Source organism: Oryctolagus cuniculus, chromosome 2 (genome assembly GCF_051225735.1).
Source record: "Oryctolagus cuniculus isolate XC-2025 breed Fujian yellow rabbit chromosome 2, ASM5122573v1, whole genome shotgun sequence".
In the NCBI taxonomy this organism is placed as follows: domain Eukaryota; kingdom Metazoa; phylum Chordata; class Mammalia; order Lagomorpha; family Leporidae; genus Oryctolagus; species Oryctolagus cuniculus.
The window spans coordinates 122,873,551-122,894,666 of NC_142868.1; the positions used below are offsets into that span (position 1 = coordinate 122,873,551).

A 21,116-nucleotide genomic window follows, 5' to 3' on the forward strand; every position below is an offset into this window, starting at 1 on the left:
AAGAGTTCAGGGTCCCGCCACCCTTGGGTGACACCTGCGTTGCTCCTGGCCATTGGTCATCTTGTTCATTATTCTAAGCATAGCGGAGGGCGGCCTAATGGAGCCGTTCCCAGCTTCCAGGGCTGTCGGGAAGCCGCACTTGCGTTCCCTACGGCCCCGCGGGGTTCCTAGGCACACGCAGACACTTGCGGTGGGCGAAGACTCCTGGGCGGCGGGAGAGGGGAGTCCGGCCCACGCCGGGTCTCTGTGTGGGCACTCCCCGCTGCGTGCTCCTTACACTGGAGACAGGAGCCCTACCTTCATATATTTGAAAGCAGAAGGTTTTTCACTTGGGCAGTCTATTTCCTTTTTAGTTACAGGACAACAGAGTCTTGATAAGGTCTCTGTTTCTCTCTCTGTTAAAGATGTCATTATATGAAAGAAACACACACACACACACACACACACACACCCGCCGCCTTCAGTCTGCTAATTTACCCACCAAATGGCCAGCAAAAACCCGACCAAAGCCAGGATCTAGGAACTCCATCCGGGGCCATTAGCTGCCCTCTCCCAGGTGCATGAGCAGGGAGTTACATGGGAAGTAGATTGTTGGAACCAGCACTCGGCTGTGGGATGTGGGCTATGCCCACCAGGCCAGCATGCCTGCCGCACTGTCTTCTGAATCTGCCTCGTGAGTCTTTTCCACCAGTTCTCCAATCTTTTGGTTTAGGACCCCTCTGTACTCTAAAATGTACTGAGGACCTCCTAGAGGTTTTATTTATGCGGGCTAGGGGAGGTATTAGTCAAATAGAAGCATACTCACACACTCATTCAATGACCCATCAGAGAATTTCATCATCATGTTTGTGCACCCTTGAGAAAAGTTCTTGTGAGAGAATGAGGCTCAGGGTGGAAAGCATCTTATTAGGAAATAGTTTTGATCCTATAGACTTTTTTTGGAAGATTTTTTTTTTTTTGACAGGCAGAGTGGACAGTGAGAGAGAGACAGAGAAAAAGGTCTTCCTTTACAGTTGGTTCACCCTCCAATGGTGGCCGCGGCTGGCGCGCTGCGGCCGGCGCACCGCGCTGATCCGATGGCAGGAGCCAGGTGCTTCTCCTGGTCTCCCATGGGGTGCAGGGCCCAAGTACTTGGGCCATCCTCCACTACACTCCCTGGCCACAGCAGAGAGCTGGCCTGGAAGAGGGGCAACCGGGACTAGAACCCGGTGTGCCGGCGCCGCAAGGCGGAGGATTAGCCTAGTGAGCCGCGGCGCCGGCCTGGAAGATTTTTTTATTTGAGAAGTAGAGTTACAGTGAGAGGGAGAGGCAGACAGAAAGGTTTTTCTTCGTATGGTTCACTCCCTAAATGGCTGCAAAGGCTGGAGTTGCGCCGATCCGAAGCCAGGAGCTTCTTCCAGGTCTTCCATGTGAGTGCAGGGGCCCAAGGACTTGGGCCATCTTCTACTGCCTTCCCAGGCCATAGCAGAGAGCTGGATTGGAAGAGAAGCAGCCGGGACTAGAATCCTGGCATCCATGTGGATGCTGGCGCCACAGGTGGAGGATTAACCTGCGCCACAGCCATGGCCGGAATCCTATACACTTCTAAAAGGGTCTTGGAGACACTCCCAGATGTTCTCTTTGTGGGCAAACTCGGTCTTGTCCTCTGGAGTTGGGAAGGGCAGTCAGTGGCAGGGCTGTGTGATGGACACTGTGCTGCAGGGGGATGGTGGGTAGGTCCCTGGGGGCTGGGGTCTTGAGAGTACAGAGGGGCAGTCCTGGACTCCAGCCTGCACTCCAGTGCCAGCCCAGGTAGGATTGCCACCGTCTGCAGGCTTGAGAGCTGCTTTGGTGGTGTTCACAGGTTAATCATTAGAGAGGCCCCCTGAGCCCCAGCTGGCCCCAGACACTGCAGGGTTTGCCTGGAGCACCACCAGTCTTGAGTTGCTTCCTTATCGATGTTCAAACAGAACTCTGGAGTGTTCTTTGCTGTTCCTGCCTGCTGACTTTTACAATGGCTCTCTCTTCCCCCCATTTGCTCTCCTACTTCCACATGGTCTCGGCTCAGATGTCAGTGAGAGCCTTCCTGATTACTCAAGGTGATGTCAAAACCCAGCCTCCTTCTATCTTCCCTGCTTTATTTTTCTCTGCAACACTTAACCACCCTTTGCTGATTGATTTTGTTTATTGTTCCCAGTGGAATCCTCAGCGAGGTAGGAATTTGTGTGTGTTGTCTCTGCCTTCCCAGCACCTGGTCTCAACAGCTGCCCGATAAGTATTTGTTGGGTAAATGAAAGCCAGTTACCTTTGCTATTATCTGGCTGGTCTGCCAAGGGATAGTTTGGGGAAGTGCAGTTGTCACAGGTCGTAGGATGTGGAAATGTGGGGTCAGGGGCTTAGGAGAGAATGCAGGGCCCTTTATTCTGCTTCATTGTGTGGACCACACAGATGTGTGTTCACAACCTCAGCTTGGTGTACAGGTAAGCTGTTGTTTCTCCATCACTCATAGCCATGTTCTCTTTGGAGGACTCCTGGAGCAGCATTTAGAAGGGACATGTTAGTAGTGTTCAGATGGTTTCCTTTCAAGCTACAGTGCAATGTGGGTTTGTATCTTTATCTGCATCTCTAGCTCTGTTTCTGTCTCTGTCTCTCTATGGAGGCAATCAGTCCTAGCCCTGAGATATGGATACGAGGGAGACAGTGGCCCCTGCCCCTGTATAGTGAGTGTGCGGGGCTTGCCAGTGGGCAAAGGCCAGAGAAGAGCTCCCCGGGCAGAAGCCTTGGAGACTCTTCTTGAGCTGGTGCTCTGCTGAAGGCCTGCCTCCCAGGCAGCATCAGTAGCCTGCAGGAATGGTGACTGGCACACAGGATGGGAGGCGGGGGCCCCGCTTGCTCAGAACAGAGCTGCGTTTCTTGAAGAAACTCTACAAGGGAAGGTTCATCTCTGTAAGAAACACTTCCTGAGCTCCTATGTACGTGGCCGGTATCTCACCATTTGGGAACAGGAAGGGGAACAGGACACAGACCTTGGAGAAAAGCCCTGAATGGTGTTTAGCTGAAAGGGGAGGATGGGAGGAAAGGCCCTCCAGGATTTCGCCATGTCAGTGTGGCATTTATCTGGGCGGATCTTCTGGGATCTGAAGGGAACCTGGACAGAGCCTCCCTGGGCGTGGAGTCGGGTGTCCCACCTGAGACCAGTACACCAGTAGATACTAATGGAAAAAAAGATCTGATCGAATTGTGAGGCAAGTCTGTTGCATGTTAGGGTTGTTTAAAACCTGGGTCTTGGATGGACATATGGTGCAGTGGTTAATTTATCGCTTGAAACACCTGCCTCCCACATCGGAGGGCTTGGATATAAGTCCTGACTCCGCTCCGAACCCAGCGTCCCGCTGACGCACATTCCAGAGGTGATGGCTCAAGTCCTTGGGTTCGTGCCACTCACATGGGAGACCTGGATTGAGTTCCTGGGTCCTAGTTCCTTGTTTGGCCCTGGCCCAGTCCTGGTTGTTGCGGGCATTTGGGAAGTGAACCAGCAGCTGGAGGACCTCTCTTTGTCTCTTTGCCTTTCAAATAATAGACACACACATGGATAAATAAAACCTGGGTCTCAGGAACTCCCTGCCTGGCTTAAAACTGTGGGTCCCCCATTTAGCCTTGACACCATTTGCATGTGTGTGTAGGGGGAGAATAAGCCTCTCAAGCCCTCTGTTTCTCCATCTAGGAAGAGCCAGTATTTTATTCAGTTGTGTATCCCCCCCCACCCTCAATCCCTGTCTTTTTTTTTTTTTATTAGCTGGCGCCGTGGCTCACTAGGCTAATCCTCCTCCTTGTGGCGCCGGCACACTGGGTTCTAGTCCCGGTCGGGGCACCGGATTCTGTCCCGGTTGCCCCTCTTCCAGGCCAGCTCTCTGCTGTGGCCAGGGAGTGCAGTGGAGGATGGCCCAAGTACTGGGGCCCTGCACCCCATGGAAGACCAGGATAAGTACCTGGCTCCTGCCATTGGATCAGCACGGTGCTCTGGCCGCTGCGCACCACCCGCGGTGGCCATTGGAGGGTAAACCAACGGCAAAAGGAAGACCTTTCTCTCTGTCTATCTCTCTCACTGTCCACTCTGCCTGTCAAAAAAAAAAAAAAAGATTTATTTATTTATTTGAAAGAGTTACACAGAGAGAGGAGAAGCAGAGAGAGAGAGAGAGGTCTTCCATCTGCTGGTTCACTCCACAATTGGCCGCAATGGCTGGAGCTGAGCTGAAGCCAGGAGCCAGGAGCTTTTTCTGGGTCTCCCACGTGGGTGCAGGGGCCCAAGAACTTGGGCCATCTTCCACTGCTTTCCCAGGCCATAGCAGAGAGCTGGACTGGAAGTGAGCAGCCGGGACTCGAACTGGCGTCCATATGAGATGCTGGCAATGCAGGTGGTGGCTTTACCCGCCACACCACAGCGCTGGCCCCAATCCCTATCTTCTCTCCTGTTCTCTCTGGAATGGGCACAGAGGCAGGTGTCTGTCCCTCCCTGCCACGCCACCATAACTCCTTTTGTCTTGGTCCCCAGTGGCATCCTTGCCCAGTCCGGAGGTGAGTCCTCAAGTCCCCGGCTTGGGCCACCAGCCACACTTAACTACTTGTGGACTTCCTCCTCCTCACGGTGCTCTCTCTGGCTGGCTTCCTGGGCAGCCGGCTTGCTGGCCGCTCCTCATTGCCCTTGGCTGGCTGCTCTTTCCCCAACTTCCCAGGGTTGGAGGGCCTGACTGATTTCCTCCTGCCACTCAGGGCCTTGGAGGTCTCATCAGATCCCATGGCTTGAAATACCTGCAGTGTGACGGTGCCCTCGTTTTTATCCCTGTCTAGGGCCTGTCCGAACTCCGGCCCCACACATCCCCCTCACAACTTGACATCATCACCAGGTTGTCTGCTCTTGACATCTCAACCTGACATTTCTGAAAGCAGACTTCGGTGCAGTGTGTTGGGAGATGGCCTGTGATGCTGGCATCCTGCATCCGAGTGCTGGTTTGAGTCCCAGTTGCTCTGCCTCTGATCCTGCTCTCTGTTGTTGAGCCTGGGAAAGCAGCAGAGGATGGCCTGGGTGCATGGGCCCCAGAAACCCACGCAGGAGACCAGGATGGAGTCCCTGGCTCAGACAACTGTTGCAGTCATTTGGGAAGTAAAGCAGCAATTGGAAGATCTCTGTCACTCTGCCTTGAAAGCAAATAATTTTTTTTTTAACTTGTAGACTACAAGCAGGACCGGAGCACTTCTCATCAACCCCGTCACTACCACTCTGTTCTCTCACTCAGAGTATTTCAGCAACTCCTCACTGAGTGGCTTGCATCTGCTCTCGTCCCTTGGTAGGCTGTTCATCGCAGCCACCAGAGTGATCCTTGTAACACATTAAGTCAGCCATGGCACTCGTCCCTCAAACCCCTGAGCCAGCTCCCATCCCACTAAGCCTAAAAGCCCAAGTCCTTCCAGGCCATGTGTGGCCTGGCCTCAGTCACCTGTCTGGCCTTTGCCTCCTGCTTGTCTGGTTAGTCATCGACTTATGATCATGTTGGCTTCCTCACTGTTCTGTAACACATCAAGGCCCTTGTAGCCTCAGGGCCTTTGCACTCTGTTGGGAGGATGCTCTTCTTCATGGTTCGTCCTCACCTCCTTCACGGCAAGGCTTAGATGTTCTGATGGCCATTACTTTCCTGATCCCCTGTCTGAAATCACACCCTCAGCCTCTTGCCCCAGAAACTCTCTGCTCCTTTTTCTTCTTACATGTTCTCCACAGCAATTATCACTGATCCACCAAAGGCAGGGGCCCGTGCTATGTTTACTGCTATATTCCTGGTGCCTAGAATAGCGCCTGGAACACAGGCATAGCACACGTGATTGTGGGGCCACTGAATATGATGAAGGCAGTAGGACCATCCGCAGGAAATGCTTGGGTGGGGCAGGCACCAGTGAGCACTGTTAACAGCCAGCTGTTCAGCATCACTGCTGGGGTTACGTGACTCCATGCCAGAATGTGAGTGTCTTTAAAAACAAACATCTTGTAGGTTTTCCTGAAAATATGCACAATATTCTTCTTTCTAGACATATATTAATTGAAAAGGCCTCAATCAAGTAAGTAATAAAATGAAAATAGGTGCATATAGAATAGATTTTGTTTCCAAAAGAAAGTACAGATGTACTTTTTTTTTAAGGGCGAGAGTTTATTAGGGGAAACCCGACAGACTGGAGGGAAGGGGTGAAGAAGGAAAAGAGGGAGGAGGAGAGCGTAGGAGAGATTGAGAGAGCCAGATGTTTAGGAATTGGTTCTCTTAAACCTTTGCTGGGCGGTGGGCAAGGAAGTAGGAGCAGGGAATCCCATTAGGGTGGGGGTGGAGCTGACACCAGTGGTTGGGCCGTGGGGTCACCTGGCTTCCAGGCATGCGGTGGGGGCTAGAGCCTAGGATGGTGTCTGGGGTGTAGATTGTGCCATAGGTAAGACTGTGCCATTTTACTAACATTCCTCCCTTTTGTTTTTATAAAGCAAGAGTTGTATGGGATTACATTAGCCCCCAAAGTCCAGGGAGGGTAGAGGGACGATGATCTGTCTTTAGAGCTACTTCCTGCTGACATGGGGCGATGTCTCAAGCCGCTGTCTCCCGGGTGGGGCGCTGATTATATCCCTGTAGCAGCACTTTTTTAACTGCCTGGTTGGTGAGGGCCTTGGTTCATTCCATCATCACCTCCTGTAAACACTCAGAATGTGGAAGGCCGGTGTGTGGATGGAGAGCCACGAAGCGTTCGGTGATGTGGAAGGAGTTCTGAGGGTGTCTTTTGTGACTGGCAGAAATCCAGGACCCCAAGGTAGCCCAGAGATCCCTGAAGGGAGAGCAGAGTCACTGGGGGAGCCTGGATCTGGGTCATGGCACCAATGTAAGGCCACCCCAAAACACACCACGCAGCGGAGTAAGGGAAAGGGTTTACTGGGGGGAAACCCAACAGACTGGAGGGAAGGGGCGAAGGAGGAAAGAGGGAGAAGGAGAGCGTAAGAGATTGAGAGGCTTGGCCTCTTTGACAGCTCTTTCCTGGAAAATGAATAAGGTCGAACTAAAATTATGAACTAAAATTATGCTTTGAAGGCAGCCTCTAGCAAACGAGTTGGATTTGTGGGTAATAATTGTTTTGTTACCCATTTTAAATGAAGCTGTAGTTGTTGATCTCAGTTTTTTATTAGGGTCTATTCAACCAGTGTTTTCTGCCAGATTTAATTATAACTATGAGACATTGGATCTTTCGTTTTTAAAAATTTGACAAGGAGAGGGAGAGAAGGGGAGGGGGATAGAAGGGTAGAGGGGGAGAGGAGAGAGAGAGAGAGGGAGGGGGGAGAGGGAGGGAGGGGGGAGAGGGAGAGAAACTTACATCTGGATCACTCTCTAGATGCCCACAATGGCAGGGGCTAGGTAGGAGTGGAAGCTGGCACTCGGTGTAGATTTTCCAGTTGGTGACAAGAAACAAGTTACTTGAGCCTTCATGGCTGCCTCCCAGGGTTTGCATTAGAAGGAACTGGAGTCAGAGCTGGAGCTGGGAGTCCAGCTCATGCATTCTGATGTGGGCCATGGGCATCACACTGGTGTCTTAATTGCTAGGCTAAACACCTGCTCTGAGACATTTGCGTTCTTAATTCTCCTTGGCAGCCATTTCTTGGTAGACGTATAGTTTCCATTTGGCTTTTTGAAGTATTTAAAGAGTCCCAAGGGCCTAGTCCTTTAGAAAATGCCTGGGGGCTGGAGATGACTCATCTCTACCTGCTATGCCACAGGGCTGGCCCGCTGATTCATCCCTTCATGCTTCAACAACCGAGAGCTGCACAAAATTAAATCATTCTATTGTTTATTTAACAGTTACCCAATTTGTTATCATAACCTTAAGCTGGGGTTGTTAGCTGACTTTTACAGATGAGGAGACAAAGGTGCAGAGGAGTGAAGTAGCTGACACAGGAGCAGAGTTTAGGCTCATTTTGCCCAATCAGTGTGTTCTTGAAAGTGGGCTAGGTCAGCAGAACTGTAATCTAAATGCGATAAGAAGCAAGATTGCAGGCTGGGGGCTAGTTATGTGTAGTCCCTTTGGTATGCACAAATTTTAAGAAAATGGAGATCACATTTGGACAATTTTATTTAAAGCCAGAATTTTTAGTGAAAAAAAGTTCTAGAGCTCCAGGCTTCTGTTTCTAAGTGGCCAGCCCTGGCATGAGCTGCTGTTTATTGCTTTTTTAAGGAATTTCTTTTCATTTAAAAGGCAGAGACAGACCTTGCATTTGCTGATTGCCTCTGTCTATAGCTGCCTGGGCTGAGCCTCATTGAAGCCAAGAGCCTGGGACTGAATTTGGGTCTCTCACACAGGTGGTGGGGACCCAAGTGCTTGAGCCATCATCTGCATTAGCAGGAACCTGGATTGGAAGCCGAGGAGCTGGGCCTTGAACGTAGGCACTCCATTGTGCGATGAAGGTATCCCAAGCAGCATCTTGATCCTTGTGTACAACATTGGCCTCTGGCCTGGGCTGCTGTTTTTTTTTTTTTTTTCTTTAAATATTTTATTTATTTGAAAGGCAGAGTTGCAGAGGGAGAAAGAATGAAAGCGAGCAAGCGAGAGAGATCAGGATATCTCTTCCATCTGCTGGTTCACTCCCAAAATGACCGCAACAGCCAGAGGGTGGGCCAGGCTGGAGCCGGGAGCTTTATCCAGGTCCCCCACGTAGGTGCAGGGGCCCAAGCACTTGGGCCATCCTCTGCTGCTTTCCCAGGCACATTAACGGGGAGCTGGGTTGGAGGTGAAGCAGCTGGGATGCCAGCATTGTAGGCAGTGGCTTAACCTGCTACACCACAGCCCCAGCCCCGGTGGCCTTGGCTTCTTAGCCAGGATCCCTTGTGGAGGACTGTAGGCCTGTGTGCTGCTGCTCTCCCCCTGCTGAGACTTCCTCTGCAGCCCACGTGGTGACTGACCGCTTCTGTTGGCGTCTGAGCGTGTTGTCATGGCCAAGTGGTGTTTCTGTCGCAGATGGCCAGGGGGTGGGGAACAGCTTCAGCTCCATCCTCATCTGTCTGTTTTGCAGTTCTGGGTAATGTTTCATTTGAAAATGGATTTTATTTTCATGGCCGGCGCGTGGCTCAATAGGCTAATCCTCCGCCTGTGGTGCCGTTACCCCGGGTTCTAGTCCCGGTCGGGGCGCCGGATTCTGTCCTGGTTGCTCCTCTTCCAGGCCAGCTCTCTGCTGTGGCCTGGGAGAGCAGTGGAGGATGGCCCAAGTGTTTGGGCCCTGCACCCGCATGGGAGACCAGGGGAAGCACCTGGCTCCTGGCTTCGGATCAGCGCGGTGTGCCGGCCGCAGCGGCCATTGGAGGGTGAACCAATGGCAAAGGAAGACCTTTCTCTCTGTCTCTCACTGTCCACTCTGCTTGTCAAAAAATAAATAAAAAATAAATAAAAAAAATAACAAAGAAAATGGATTTTCACGTTTCTGGGTTGCTTGATAGTAGTTCACCCCACGTGTGTGTATGACCGTTACAATTGAACTCCTTGGGGGCTGTCCTGTGCACTTCTTTATACAATGCCTCTGAGTAAGTGGACACTTCATGAATCTGCTGTTGAGACTGAGACACAAGAACGAAAGGGCCTCAGACAAAGAGCACCGCTCTGAATCCCACCTAGACCTCTGCTGTTGAACCGAAAGTATAGTGAAAATGTAATGCAGTAGGACAATCCATGTCCTAAAGGGACAGAGCAAACTATGAAATCGGGGCTCATGGGGCTGTGGTTCCAGCCTTGGTTGCACATTGGGTTCACCATGGGAGCTTAAAAAGTATCACTGTGGAATCCCACCCCCAGAGACCCAGAGTGATTGGTTTGGAGTGGGGTCCAGGGGTTGGACTTCTACAAACTTTGTAAGTGATTTTAGCTGGTGGTGGCGCTGACAGCTTCTGCCCTTGGTAGCCCTGGATTTGAGAGCTGAGGAAGCTGGGGTGTGTGGGAGAGAACGGCGGGCTCTTCAGGTGTCTCTCACCATCTGTGTCCTCGGAGCCCAGTTTGTAGGGCAGGCCTAGGGTAGACCCAGACCTGGTGACTGCTTTCTCTCTAGAATCAGCATTTTGATGGAAAAGGGGTAAAAGGATGCTGAATGTCAGACTGTATCAAAGACTCCTGCTCCTGGCAGGTGAATTTACCTGGGCTCAAAAGTCTTAATCTGGGGCAGGCATTTGACCTAAGCTTAAGATGCCTGTACCCTGTATCAGAGTACCTGGGTTTGACTCCTGACTGTGGCTCCTGATTCCAGCATCCTGCTAATGCAGCCCAGGGAGGTGACAGGTGATGGTTCAAGTAGTTGAGTCCCTGCCGCCCATGCGAGAGACTTGGATTGAGTTCTTGGCTGGAGTCCTGGGCCCAGCCCCAGCTGTTGTAGATGTTTGGGGGGAATGAATCAACACGTGAGAGCTGAGTCTGTCTGTCTGCCTGCTGAGTAAGAAAATGAAAAAAAGTCCAAATCCTACTTTGATCGTTTTTCTCCGGTAATCCACCTTCTCTCTCTGATGCACTTTTCTCCTTTCTGGTTCTTGGTATCTGCACGCCTTCCCACCTCCCAGTTGCCCCTGCACCCTCATACCTTGATGTCATCTTTTTTCTTTTTAGCAAAGCGATTTGAATTCCTTCTTATGGACCATAAAGCGAGACCCGCCGTCCTACTTCTTTGGCACGATCCACGTCCCGTACACCCGGGTCTGGGACTTCATCCCTGACAACTCCAAGGAGGCGTTCCAGCACAGCAGCATTGTCTACTTCGAGTTGGACCTCACAGACCCCTACACCATCTCGGCCCTCACCAGCTGCCAGATGCTGCCGCAGGGCGAGAACCTCCAGGACGTGCTCCCCAGGGACATATACTGCCGCCTCAAGCGCCACCTGGAGTACGTCAAGCTCATGATGCCCTCCTGGATGACCCCGGACCAGCGGGGCAAGGGGCTGTATGCCGACTACCTCTTCAATGCCATCGCGGGCAACTGGGAGCGCAAGAGGCCCATCTGGGTGATGCTCATGGTCAACTCCCTGACCGAAGTGGACATCAAGTCCCGCGGGGTGCCCGTCTTAGACCTGTTCCTTGCCCAGGAGGCCGAGCGGCTGAGGAAACAGACTGGGGCCGTGGAAAAGGTGGAGGAGCAGTGCCATCCATTGAACGGCCTGAACTTTTCCCAGGTGAGACTAATCGCACCAAGGACTTGGAGACATTCAGCTCGTGTTGCTGGATCCATTGAGTTGCAGCAAATTCTGCTTCTGGGCCAGAGGCACAGCTTATCTGGAAATTGTTCTTGCTCAGGAAGGCTGTTTGATTTGTCTGTTACCGCTTAGTATTGCTAAGACAGAAAACTTGTCTGTCCATCCTCCCTCCCTCCCTCCCTTCCTTCCTTCCCATTCCAACAAATATCGCCTGCTTTTGTAATGCATCTGAATTCAGCCCATTCATTAAGGAGCTTCTTTAAAAGGCTGTGGGTATGTTGGGTCCAACTTGGTTGTTGCAGGGCTGACCTGGTTTGAAAGTGGTACTGGCCATGGCTGTTTCTAGGAACTGCAGTCCAGTTGGGGTCATTGTTGAACCTCCTCAGGATGCTGCTGCACTGGACAATTCCTTCCTTTCTTTTCTTCTTCTTTTTTTTAGTAGGTGAATTTTTAAAGACTTATTTACTTGAAAGGCAGAGTTACAGAGAGGCAGAGAGAGAGAGAGGTCTTCCATCTGCTGGTTTGCTCCCCAAATGGCTGGAGCTGGGTCGATCCAAAGCAGGAGCTTTCTCTGGGTCTCCCACGAGAGTGCAGGGGCCCAAGGAGTTGGGCCATCTCTGCTGCTTTCCCAGGCCACAGCAGAGAGCTGGATCAGAAGTGGAGCAGCTGGGACTTGAACTGGCACTCGTATGGGATGCCAGCACTCTTCCTCCCGTGGTTTATAGATTCTATCTCGGGACCACTGGAATTTCGGCTGCTATTCTCCAGTTCTTCACTTCTCATAGGAAAAGCAATACTTCATTAAAGTGCCATCATCTAATCATCTTGATGGAAGCTGTGCTTGTTCTAAAGTGTATCAGATACCTTTGGGGGCCAATAGGAGTTCTGCAATATGAAATAAGTTTCTTATTTTGTAAAAATTGTCCATGGGTGGCCTTGGGAAGTCAATCTGCAGAAGTTGGGGTTCATTTCCTGTTAACCAACTATCTCAGGCTTGGAAGATCTTGAAATGTTATTTAAAGGGCATAAGGACATCCAACATCCTTAAAATTATGTGCCTGAATGGATAATGAAATCTTTAGGGATTTCATTGGTATAACTAATGCTGGTGTTACTAATGTTAATCATACTCTGATGCTAGAATATGCTTAGCACATTGAGACTTGTATAGAGAAGATGAAAGATCACTAATTTTGTTGATCTCCTGGGGGAAGTTTCTTGTGTTATGGGAGCCCAAACAGCCGATATTCTTACTTTTTTATTGTCTGCATTTAACCCAATGTTTTGATAAAGAAAGGTGCTTTGAAGGCTCATTGATTTTTTTTTTTGACCTCGTAAGTTTGAAATTTGTGAACATTTGTGAGCTGAAACCTTTCATATTTCCAATTAGAGAGAAAAAGGCTTAGAATAAAATATTAGTTCGAGCAAGCTAATGTTCTTTTGAAGCTTCCTTTGAAGAAAAGTGTTGCACTGGGTCTTGATGCATTTAAGACACTGCAGAGCACTACGGTTACAGAGTGTCATGTTGAGTTCGTGACATTCTTATGGCTCATGTTTAGATGGATGAACTAAATTCCTTACAGATCTTGATGCTAAGCTAGTGGGGCTAGTATTGTTTAAACTTAGGAAAACTTTAAATGGCTATTCCTGAGACTTCAGAGGAAAAAAAAATTTTTTTTTTTTTTTTTGACAGGCAGAGTGGACAGTGAGAGAGAGAGAGACAGAGAGAAAGGTCTTCCTTTGCCGTTGGTTCACCCTCCAATGGCCGCCGCGGCCGGCGCACCGTGCTGATCCGATGGCAGGAGCCAGGAGCCAGGTGCTTTTCCTGGTCTCCCATGGGGTGCAGGGCCCAAGCACCTGGGCCATCCTCCACTGCACTCCCTGGCCACAGCAGAGGGCTGGCCTGGAAGAGGGGCAACCGGGACAGAATCCGGTGCCCCAACCGGGACTAGAACCCGGTGTGCCGGCGCCGCTAGGCGGAGGATTAGCCTAGTGAGCCGCAGCGCCGGCCGGAAAAAATTTTTTAAAGATTTATTTATTTGAAAGAGTTACACACACACACACACACACACACACAGAGACAGGGGGGGAAGGAGTGAGGGAGGGAGGGAGCTATTCCATCTGATGGTTCACTCCCCAGTTGGCCACAATGACCAGAGCTGCGACAATCTGAAGCCAGGAGCCAGGAGCTTCTTCCAGGTGTCTCATGTGGGTGCAGAGACTCAAGGACTTGGGCCATCTTCTACTGTTTTCCCAGGCCAGCAGAGAGCTGGATTGGAAGTGGAACAGCTGGCTCTCAAACTGGTGCCCATATGGGATGCTGGCGCTTTAGGCCAGGGTGTTAACCTGCTGCTCCACAGCGCCAGCCCCAGAAAATTTTTTAAAAAAAATGTATTTAAGAGGGAAGTTGGGGTGGGGGAGACAGACAGAATGTGATGCACTCCCATCTACTGGTTCACTCCGCAGGTGCCTGCAGAGTCCAGGCCTGTGCTAGGCTGAAGGTAGAAGCTGGGAACTCCATTCAGGTCTCCCATGTGGGTGGCAGGGACCCAATTACTTGAGCCATCACTGCTGCCTCCCAGGGTCTACATTAGCAGGAAACTGGAACTTTAACTCAGGCACTCCACTGTGGCATCTTAACTAGTAGGTTAAATGGCCTGCACCATGAGGCTCTTTTGAAAAAGTGACTTCTCCATGTTTAATTTCTAGAAATAAGCAATAAACTCCTTACGACCCAAGTAGATAGCTCAGTGGCTTCCAACACATGCATATTCCCATGAACGGCCACCCGGTTCAAGAGAGTAACTATTTCCATCACCCCAGAAAGTGAGTGTGAAGTTTGGATTGTGGCATAACTATGCAGAAAAGTGCATTTGATGGATTTTTACAAGCAGAGCCATGTGCCTGGCACCCAGGGGAGGAAATAGAACAGCAGGTCCCTTGTCCCCCAAGGAGAACGCCACCTGACATCCTTGGGCATAAGTTAGTTTGACTGCTGTAGAACTTCACATAAGTGGGATTGCCCTGTGTTCCCTTTGGCTTCTCTCAGCGTTACCTTTGTGATGCACTCACGTGACTTATTTTCTTGACTGTGTAGAAGTAGCATTCCATCAGGTGTTGGGGTTGTAGTCAATAGAATTTCCCTTTTCAGTAACTCCAGACTACAAGGAGATCATTTGTGCCTGTCTGGAAGAAGACAAACCCCAGCTCATTTACTGTGGCCCCTTTCTTGCCCCATTGAGAGTGGACAGTTCTTGGTGTGTCTAGCTCTGAAGGAAGCCAGCAGGTGTTTGACCATACATTGAGACAGGAGGTGATTCCTGAGCCTGCTTCCCCAGCCTGTAGCAGCAGGTAGGCAGGGAGCAGAGGAGCAAGGAGAGCCTGTGCCTTGCCTTTGACACCTGGGAAGCCTGCTCAGAGGGGCCCTGTAGGTCTTCCTGCCAGGGCTCCTCTCCCACCCTCTGGATTTCTGGCGTGGGACAGCTCATGGTGGAAGCACAAATGAGGCTGAGCTATGGGGCCTGAGAAACACTGTGCTGGCTGTAGAAAAAAGCACCGGACTTGGAGTCAGGTGCATTGGGGTTAGAATTCCTGAATTGCCACTTATCATTGTATTAGTCTCTTTTAAAAACTACGATGTGAGCCCTGAGGTAGGCTGCTTTATAAAGAAAAGAGGTTGATGTCGGCTCATGGGTCTAGAAGCCTCATGCAGATGGGCTTCTTGCTGGCAGAGTCCTGAGGTGGCTCAGAGCATCCCCCGGCAATAGACTCTGTGTGTGTGTGTGTGTGTGTGTGTGTTTAAAGCTTCCAGGGGACAATAGGGGACTCCACCTCAATGATCTTATCTAATCCTGATCGCTTCTCAAGGGCCCCCCTGTAAACACCATCATTAGATGGGGATTCAATTTAACACTGAAGCTTTGGGGAACACTCAAACCACATCCAAGCCATAATACCGGTGTGTGACTTTGAAGGGAGGCAACATGCAGGGTGTACTCTGATCCATCCTCACTGGTAATTTTATACTTAACGTTCAGAACTCTTCAACATGGGCATTCTCCTTGATTTGGCATAGGGCAAAAAAAAAAAAGCTTTTCCATTTTTGTTATATGATAAATATCTTCCTCTCTATATAAGAAGCTAAAGGAAAAGAGCACAGAAACATAGAAGTGGAAGTGCAGAAGTTGCAAGTGAGAACTTAGGGGCTGAATCCAGTCCACGGCTCTGATGTGGTTAGTGCAGTATTCTTCCTTTTGATGACTCTGTTGTTAACATTTAAAAATCGAGAAGTAATATGTGGAAAAAAGCCTGGCTTCTCTTGACCCTCCAGAGGACCTGGGACCCTGGAGCAGCAGTCCTACAAGGTGGCAGGTGGCTGTACTGGTTGTGATCGCTGCCTTTAGGTGAGGCCAGTGCTGTCACTGCAGCTGGCCACACTCCCTGCTCCTCCTGATGCCTTCTAGCTCTCTGGACTCCTTCTAGCCTTCTGTTTGGCTCCTGTAGGTCTTATGGCTCTTGGTTTGTAGTGCAGATCCCTGAATCAAACTGAACTTTGGCAACAGGCTGGATGCCTGGCTCGGGTACCTGGATTTGCTCTTGCTGTCTCAGGGAAGAGACCATCTTTGCTCTGCAGAATGGAGTGAGGTAATGACGCCTATTCTCTGTCATGCCAAGTTTGTGCCGGCTGTGATGCCATTCCCTACAGGAAGAAGCAGTTGAGCTGGGAGCTGCAGGCCCAGCGAACATGTGGGCTCACCTGTGCGGTGCTCTCTTCCCCTCTGTCTGCCCAGGTGGGTTCCCATTAGACTCAGGTTCCCCTAGAGAAATGGTCCTCCTAAACCCCATCTCCACGATCATACTCTTCCCGTCATCTGTGTACAGGCTCTGGACCTGGGCCGTTGCTATGACGACCTCCTCCAAGGAGCTGGAATGGTCTATTTGGCCATGAGACTCTCCTAAGCGCTTCCCCAAGATGGCTTAGGAGTGGCAGTGAGCTGAGGTGGAATCAGGAATACCCAATCTTCTTAGCACCAGGCATAGGAATCTGTCCCTTGGGACCCAGCCGCGTGTAGGTTGGGCCTCTGAGTTAGGGCTTCCAGAACTAACATGCATGCAGCTGGCTGTTCTGGGTTGCCTCTGCTCTCCGTGTGCAAGGCCTGTGCATCCCGAGAGGCAGCTGGGAGCTCGTCAAAGTCTTTTGTGACTCCCCTAATGCTCCTTAGTCCATGCTGTAATGTTACTACTGGAATTGTTGTTCAGAGAACCGTTTCTTTGTTATTGTTTACTGTTGCCAATAGATGGCACTAACATATTTCATATTTACCCTCCCGGCTGTCCTTTCTCTACTGTACTCTCCAGCAGTGCCGGTCCCTGCCAGCTCTTGCCGTCTTCACTGCGAGGACCCTCGCAGCTGTCTCTCCTTTGCACAAAGTGAAATCTTGAGCGATGGTTTGGGCCCCTGGGTGTGCTTCTGGACCTGGTGAGGCACACAGCGCATTTCTTAAGCCACCGTTCTGGGTGTTGGGGAAGATGCTGTTCCTTTGGAGCAAGTTGTCTTGAGCTTGCCTGGTCACCGAACAGAAGAAACAGCGGACTCCCAGCTGACTGCCTGGAAAGGTCAGAGGCGGCTCCTGTCCCCAGGACCTCGATCTGCCTACAGGAGGAGGGCAGGTTATGAGAGTGACGCCCCCTCTCTGTGTCTGGCTTTAAGGGTCAGACAAACCGGAGAGGAGTGGGAAGCCTGAGCAGGCAAGCCGAGACAGAGGGGGTCAGAGTCCTTGAAGAGGGTGTGGCCTGCCAGACACTTGGTCCAGGACCCTGGGGATGCCACAGGACACTTTGCTTGGGTTCCCAGAGGCTGAGTGGCCAGAGTGCAGGGTCTGTGAGTACAGCTGCTGGGGACAGTTTCCTCTTGGTGACACCTGCCTGGAGGCAGAGAGCAGGACAGCCTGAGAGTGAGTGCAGGGCCAGCTGCGGCCCGGGTCTCCTGTTTCGAGGCCAGCTCTGTCTCTGAGTGCTGCTGCCCCCATAGGTGGAGAAGTCTGATCTTCAATTCCAATAGAAGCAGGAGGTCTCCTTATTGATACTGACCCTGGTGATGTTGATGTTTCCACATTTTCCGTATTGATTTGCAAATGGAGATCCTGACATTCTGTTTCCTTGGGAGGTCTGGTATAAAATAAAGGCCCAGTAAAAATATTTGAATGCCCTGAAAGGGAGCCCGCTTCTAAAACTGGGGCACTGTCCTTGGTGAGGCAGCTGAGCTGCGTCGAGGCACACGTGGCTCCCTCTGTCCCGTGCTGGCTCCTCTGGCTGGTGGCTGATTCTGCATGTGCACTACTTCCTCTGAGTATTTCCCAAACCCAGAGCGGACCCTCTGCTGTCCCCTCAGTGCCCTCTGATGGAGCCCTGGCGACTGTACCAGAAGGTAAAGGCTGCTTGAGGCAGGCCACGTGCTTGGTTCTTGTATGCCTGTCTCCCAATACAGGTCCAGCACATGGGAGGTGCTCATAAGGCATTGGTGGGTAAGGAGCAGGCACAGCCAGGTAAGACATATGACTGTTGGATTTCAGTGCGCAGGGCTTGGAAGCACCAGTGGACTTGTAGCACCTTGGCTAAAACTAACCACAACATGAAGGTGTGCCAATGACTTAAAGTTGAATGTGGCCCTTCTAATCCAAACAAGCTGTGTCAAGACCGGTGTCGACTGGCCACATGAAATTCACATTAAGTCCAGTCTTTGGGTGAGCAATTGGCTTTGATCGCATTCTTTTACTGTCTGACATTCTTTGCGGCATTGCTCTATAGTGTCTCCTCCTCTTGTGTAGGTAGCTGGACTGAAATGCCGCTGTTCTGTAAGTGCCCTGGGGGGCTGTCACTTCTATTCCTTGTCTATACCTCCTCTCTGCTTTCATGGAAGCCCCCACAGAATGTTGACAGGGGCCATTGTCTTCTTACATTGGAAGTCTGGGAGGGCTCTTAACTCTCCCAGGGGAGCTGCCTACAGCATTGCTTCCCTGTGGCTGTCTCTTTAATTGCTTAGTTTTTTGACCAGACTTGGAAAATGGAAGCCACTGTGTACCTCGTGGCCAGCTCTGCTGTTCATGAGCTTCCAGACGCAGGCGGTAGCTCGGTGTTTTCAGTTGGGAACAGGCCACCTTGCGATTGGCTTCATGTTTCTCCTTTGATGGCTGGTCTTTCACTGGGGACACATTTCTCAAGTCCTCAGCATGGGCCAGACACTGTTTCTTATTTTGGGGCTTCACAGGCAAAGCCAGGCGTTAATCCTGCCTGCCTTCTGGACTTCGGCTTTCAAAAGAGCAGAGACTTTCAAAAGGTGGGATACCACACCTGCCTGGCTGCCTTTGAGGCCATAAGAGACGCACCTCGGCGGATGCTGTAGCCTTGTTTCTGCCCCATATCCCTGCCTCCTGCCTTGATAGTGAGACTGGCAGTAGAGGGCTCCTTTTTTTTTTTTTTTCCAACTTTTATTTAATAAATATAAATTTCCAAAGTACAACTTCTGGATTATAGTGGCTTTCCCCCCCCCATAACCTCCCTCCGAACCACAACTAGCCCATCTCCCACTCCCTCTCCCACGCCATTCTTCACCAAGACTCATCTTCAATTATCCTTATATACAGAAGATCAACCTAGTATATACTAAGTAAAGATTTCAACAGTCTGCACCCAGATACAAAGTATAAAGTACTGTTTGAGTAGTAGTTTTACCATTAATTTGCATAGTGCAACACATTAAAGACAGAGATCCTACATAGAGAATAGGTGCATAGTGACTCCTGTTGTTGATTTAACAATTGATGCTCTTATTTATGATGTCAGTAATCACCCTAGGCTCTTGTCATGAGCTGCCAAGACTATGGAAGCCTCTTGAGTTCACAAGCTCTGATCTTATTTAGACAAGGCCATAGTCAAAGTGGAAATTCTCTCCTTCCTTCAGAGAAAGGGCCTTCTTTGATGGCCTGTTCTTTCCACTGGGATCTCACTCACAGAGATCTTTCATTTAGGTCATTGTTTTAATTTTTTGCCACGGTGTCTTGGCTTTCCATGCCTGAGAAATTCTTATGGGCTTTTTAGCCAGATCTGAATGCTTTAAGGGCTGATTCTGAGGCCAGAGTGCTGTTTAGGACATCTGCCATTCTATGAGTCTGCTGTGTATCCCACTTCCCAAGTTAGATCGTTCTCTCCTTTTTAATTTTTTTTTTTTAAACAGGCAGAGTTAGACAGTAAGAGAGAGACAGAGAAAGGTCTTCCTTCCATTGGTTCACCCCTCCCCCCCAAATGGCCGTTATGGCTGGCTCCCTGCACTGATCTGAAGCCAGGAGCCAGGTGCTTCCTCCTAGTCTCCCATGCAGGTGCAGGGCCCAAGGTCTTGGGCCATCCTCCACTGCCTTCCTGGGCCACAGCAGAGAGCTGGCCTGGAAGAGGGTTAACTGGGACAGAATCCGGTGCCCCAACCAGGACTAGAACCTGGGTGCTGGCGCTGGAGGCGGAGGATTAGCCTAGTGAGCCGCGGCACTGGCCTTCTCCTTTTTAATTCTGTCAGTTAGTATTAGCACACACTAGTCTTGTTTATGTGATCCCTTTGACACTTAATCCTATCATTATGATCAGTTATGAACTGAAACTGATCACTTTGACTAGTAAGATGGCATTGGTACATGCCACCTTGATGGGATTGAATTAGAATCCCCTGGCATGTTTCTAGCTCTACCATTAGGGGTAAGTCCAAGTGAGCATGTGCTGAACTGTACATCTCCTCAGGGTGCTCCTTTGAAACCCTAGCAGGAAGCTTATCCTTTATACCATTTGGGGGTTCAGCCCAAGGACCCCTCTGGTCTTTGGGAATAACTGCCAGCATAACTGTCAAGGTGAGAGAGTGAGGGTGTGAGCTTTTCCACTCCTTCTCCAGTGTTCAGGCTGGGGAGGGGCGGGAGAAGGGCAAGGAGACAGGCAAGACTGGGCCCAGCTGTTAACTGGGACCCTCCAAGGATCTGGGTAAGGTTTTAGGGGGTTGAAGGGTGCTCCCTGACCCAAGAGCAAAGCCAAGGAATTCCCTAGAGGCAGGACGTGGTTGCGGTGGTATAGTGTCCTGTTATACCATGGACATTGTGGTGGTTCTCTGTACTGGAGTCTCCCTTACCTGTGGCTTCCTGGTCCATGGTTCATTATCAGAGGTTGGTTGTGGTCCATGAGAATTAAATGGGGGTGGGCAGTTTAGCCTAGCGGTTAAAAAGCCAGTTAAGGCGGTGTGTCCCACAATGAAGTATTTGGGCCATGCCCAGAGTTCCTTGCTCTGACTTGGAGGCAGTGGTCATGGCTCATGTACTTGGTTTTGCATTGAGTTCCTAGCTCCTGACATTAGTCAGGCCCGGCCCTGCTGTTGTGAACATTTAGAGAGTGAACTGATGGTGGAAGTCCTGTCTGTCTTTCTGCCTCTCAAATAAATAGGAAAACATTTCAAAAAAGGAAATTAAAACTTCTAAAATATTAAATGGAAAATTTGGTCTTTTGAGAGAGGATGGATGAGAGAGTAAGCAAGAGAACACACATGAGCAAGATCATATTCCCATAGTTTTTATCACAGTATATAATTGTTCTATTTTTTTTTTTTGACAGGCAGAGTGGACAGTGAGAGAGAGAGATAGAGAGAGAAAGGTCCTCCTTTTGCCGTTGGTTCACCCTCCAATGGCAGCCACGGCTGGCGCGCTGTGGCCAGCGCACCGCTCTGATCCAAAGCCAGGAGCCAGGTGCTTCTCCTGGTCTCCCATGGGGTGCAGGGCCCAAGCAGTTGGGCCATCCTCCATTGCACTCCTGGGCCATAGCAGAGAGCTGGCCTGGAAGAGGGGCAACCGGGACAGAATCCGGCGCCCTGACCAGGA

The 21,116-nt window shown here is 50.5% G+C and overlaps 1 protein-coding gene across 18 annotated transcripts in view; it reads left to right on the forward strand.

The window, feature by feature from the left end:
* The window catches only part of TRABD2A (TraB domain containing 2A), an 84,449-nt gene that overhangs the window by 1,782 nt on the left and 61,551 nt on the right, over positions 1-21,116 (forward strand). For 14 of the 18 annotated variants that reach the window (XR_016229260.1, XR_011386507.2, XM_089326213.1 and 11 more), the window contains exon 2: positions 10,633-11,193. The exons of 1 other annotated variant lie outside the window; for it this stretch is intronic. Coding sequence is in view for 15 of the 17 variants with exons in the window: in XM_089326214.1 (XP_089182340.1) it covers positions 10,633-11,193 (561 nt within the window). In the remaining 2 variants the exon portion in view is untranslated. Of the gene's footprint in view, positions 1-531; positions 674-8,351; positions 8,457-10,632; positions 11,194-21,116 lie in introns of those variants that run through there. 3 more of the 18 variants (XM_089326207.1, XM_089326208.1, XM_089326212.1) reach the window with 2 other exon arrangements.